Source organism: Limulus polyphemus, unplaced genomic scaffold (genome assembly GCF_000517525.1).
Source record: "Limulus polyphemus unplaced genomic scaffold, Limulus_polyphemus-2.1.2 Scaffold6395, whole genome shotgun sequence".
Taxonomy (NCBI): Eukaryota; Metazoa; Arthropoda; class Merostomata; order Xiphosura; family Limulidae; genus Limulus; species Limulus polyphemus.
This window is the reverse complement of record NW_013672005.1, coordinates 25,392-28,417: the sequence shown is the minus strand read 5'-3', so window position 1 is coordinate 28,417 and position 3,026 is coordinate 25,392. Positions and strand designations below refer to the sequence as shown.

At 40.3% G+C, this 3,026-nt stretch overlaps 1 protein-coding gene across 1 annotated transcript in view; it reads left to right on the top strand.

Moving 5' to 3' along the window:
* Positions 1-3,026, top strand: part of LOC106473674 (myotubularin-related protein 3-like) — a gene marked incomplete at its 5' end in the record, with an annotated part of 31,374 nt that overhangs the window by 22,189 nt on the left and 6,159 nt on the right. Inside the window, one exon of the mRNA XM_013934353.2 lies at positions 1,774-1,967. Coding sequence (XP_013789807.2) covers positions 1,774-1,967 — 194 coding nt within the window. The remainder of the gene's footprint in view (positions 1-1,773; positions 1,968-3,026) is intronic.

Below are 3,026 nucleotides of genomic sequence, written 5' to 3'. Positions count from 1 at the left end.
GGCCAACTAATGTTGGTACAAAAACCAGTTCACGCCAACTAATGTTGGTACAAAAACCAGTTCACGCCAACTAATGTTGGTACAAAAACCAGTTCACGCCAACTAATGTTGGTACAAAAACCAGTTCACGCCAACTTATGTTGGTACAAAAACCAGTTCACGCCAACTAATGTTGGTACAAAAACCAGTTCACGCCAACTAATGTTGGTACAAAAACCAGTTCACGCCAACTAATGTTGGTACAAAAACCAGTTCACGCCAACTTATGTTGCTACGAAAACCAGTTCACGCCAACTTATGTTGCTACGAAAACCAGTTCACGCCAACTTATGTTGCTACGAAAACCAGTTCACCAGATATCCATATCATGGTTCACCTGGTGTTGGTTCCTAGCAGATATGGTGATGGTTGTGCACACATGATGATGTGGATCGTAAGTTCATATTTCCTACCAGTTCCTGTATCAGAGGTGAAAGGTAGAGGACTCCCTTCCTACTGTGGGCCAGATATGCATATCATGGTTCACCTGGTGTTGGTTCCTAGCAGTTATGCTGATGGTCGTGTTGGTTGTGCACACATGGATGATACATTATCAGTCCATCATCAGGTGGCATTGGGATGATACCGCTGACTGGATGATACATTCCCAATGCCACCTGATGATGGACTGAAGATGTACCCCCACTTTGCTGTCCACCTTCCTACTGTCCCCTGGATGTCAGTTATGCTGATGGTCATGTTGGTTGTGCACACATGATTAAGCTGGGAAGGTCCGTTCTTTGTTTCCTCCCTTATTACAACACAATTTCAAGAGGAGGAAGAATGCAATCTCAGAAGTGGTGCGATTTCCCACAGGGGTGTTGCCTTCCATTTATTTGTGCTCCCCATAGTCCTTCCTTTGGTGTTTTCTAAACGGGGATCATCTTCTCATCAGATCCTCTGGCAACTCAATGTGGGATTCTAGCAATTTGTAAGAGGAGATAAGATATTGTATTGGAAGTTAACATTTTCCTAAACTGAAAATGTATTTCTGATAGATATCTCTCACATTTCCCACCCATCCTCCCCACTTGTGCTTGGAAAACATTATTGAAATTGATCTGAGCTATTCAGTATGAACCATGGGTACCTGCATAAATTAACACCCAGTGTACTGAAGAAGTACCTGCACAGATTAACACCCAGTGTGTACTGAACAAGTACCTGCACAGATTAACACCCAGTGTACTGAAGAAGTACCTGTATAAATTAACACCCAGTGTGTACTGAACAAGTACCTGCATAAATTAACACCCAGTGTGTATTGAACAAGTACCTGCATAAATTAACACCCAGTGTACTGAAGAAGTACCTGCATAAATTAACATCCAGTGTGTACTGAAGAAGTACCTGCACTGATTAACATCCAGTGTGTACTGAACAAGTACCTGTATAAAATAACACCCAGTGTACTGAACAATTACCTGTATAAAATAACACCCAGTGTACTGAACAAGTACCTGCATACATTAACACACTGTGTGTATCGAACAAGTACTTGTGTAAATTAACACCCAATGATATGAGTAACTAGAAGATTTTTTGAAGCTTTTATGTGCATATGATGCTATGGATATATTATTAAGAATATAAATGTATTCTAAAAGGAATATATTGTTAAATCAAGGAATCTTTTAGCATTTAATTAATTTTATTATCTTTTGTGTACTTACCACCTTCAGTACTTGAGTTAAAAAGTTTACGTAATTTATTGTATTCTGCTTTATCGCTCAGGGATCACTTTCAGACTCGGCCTGCAGCGGTGAGCACCAGTCTATAGGCCAGGAAAGCGTGTCTTCAGATCTAAGCTGGGAACATGTAGATGATGGTGATGCTCAGGCTACCTTGTGGGTTCCAGACCATGCAGCTTCTCAGTGTATGGGCTGTGATGCCGAGTTTGGTCTAGTGCGGCGACGACACCACTGCAGGTTTGTACTTGTATGTCACAAACTTTTTTTATTGTTAAGTGTTATACTGGTAATTTGCCTCAAATTACTATTTGTGTCTTCATTTGTTTTCAACCTTTTTAACACTGTTACATTTAATCTGTCTATTTGTGGTCTTCTATCAACATAAGTTGGTGTAAACTAGTTTTTGTAGCAACATAAGTTGGCGCTCACAGTAGGAAGGGAGTCCTCTACCTTTCACCTCTGATACAGGAACTGGTAGGAAAGATGATCCACATCATCATGTGTGGACAACCATCACCATATCTGCTAGGAACCAATATCTGGGGAATGGTAGGAAGGAGGGTACCTCAGCCAGAGGGGGAAAACTGCATGTTAGTGGAATGCATCATCCAACACCAGTAGAACACCACTGCTATAATTTCAACTGAGTGGAATTGAGCACACTCAGGTGGAAGCAACCATGGTCTACCACTCGAGTGGCTAGGAACTGGCAAGTGCTCTCATACTCCACTAGAAGAAAGGGAGGTGGGGGAACAGGGCATACTAGAGTCCGGAAGAATGCCGCACCAGAGACAGTGCAACGGGTGACCGTGATACTCTATTTTGAAAAGCGGGCCAATCCCTGCCTGCTTTACTCAATGCTAGTCCTAAGGTGACAAATTTGATGGGAAGAAACATCTGGAAAAAGGAAAGAATAAGCCAGACAAATCCAACGTGTAAGGGTAATCAAAGAAATTAATGGGAGTGCTTATAGAGGGCAGTGTAAGTCGAGAAAAGCTATTTGTGAGAATATTGTATCAGAATTATCATTTTCTATGATTACTTTTACCTAATTCCATATTCCATCATATTACTTGTTTTATCAAACTCATTTCTAACCTATAACAATGACAGAGTATAATATAAATGTTAATTTTACTTTACCATACCTACAGTAAGTTAATTAATGCACAGGATTAGAGACCTTCACTACTTTCTTCAACAATTACATCTTACCAACAAAATATTACGTTTTAACCAGCAAAGAATTACGTAAACCAACCAAAGACTTGGAACATCAAATTTCACAATGATAAT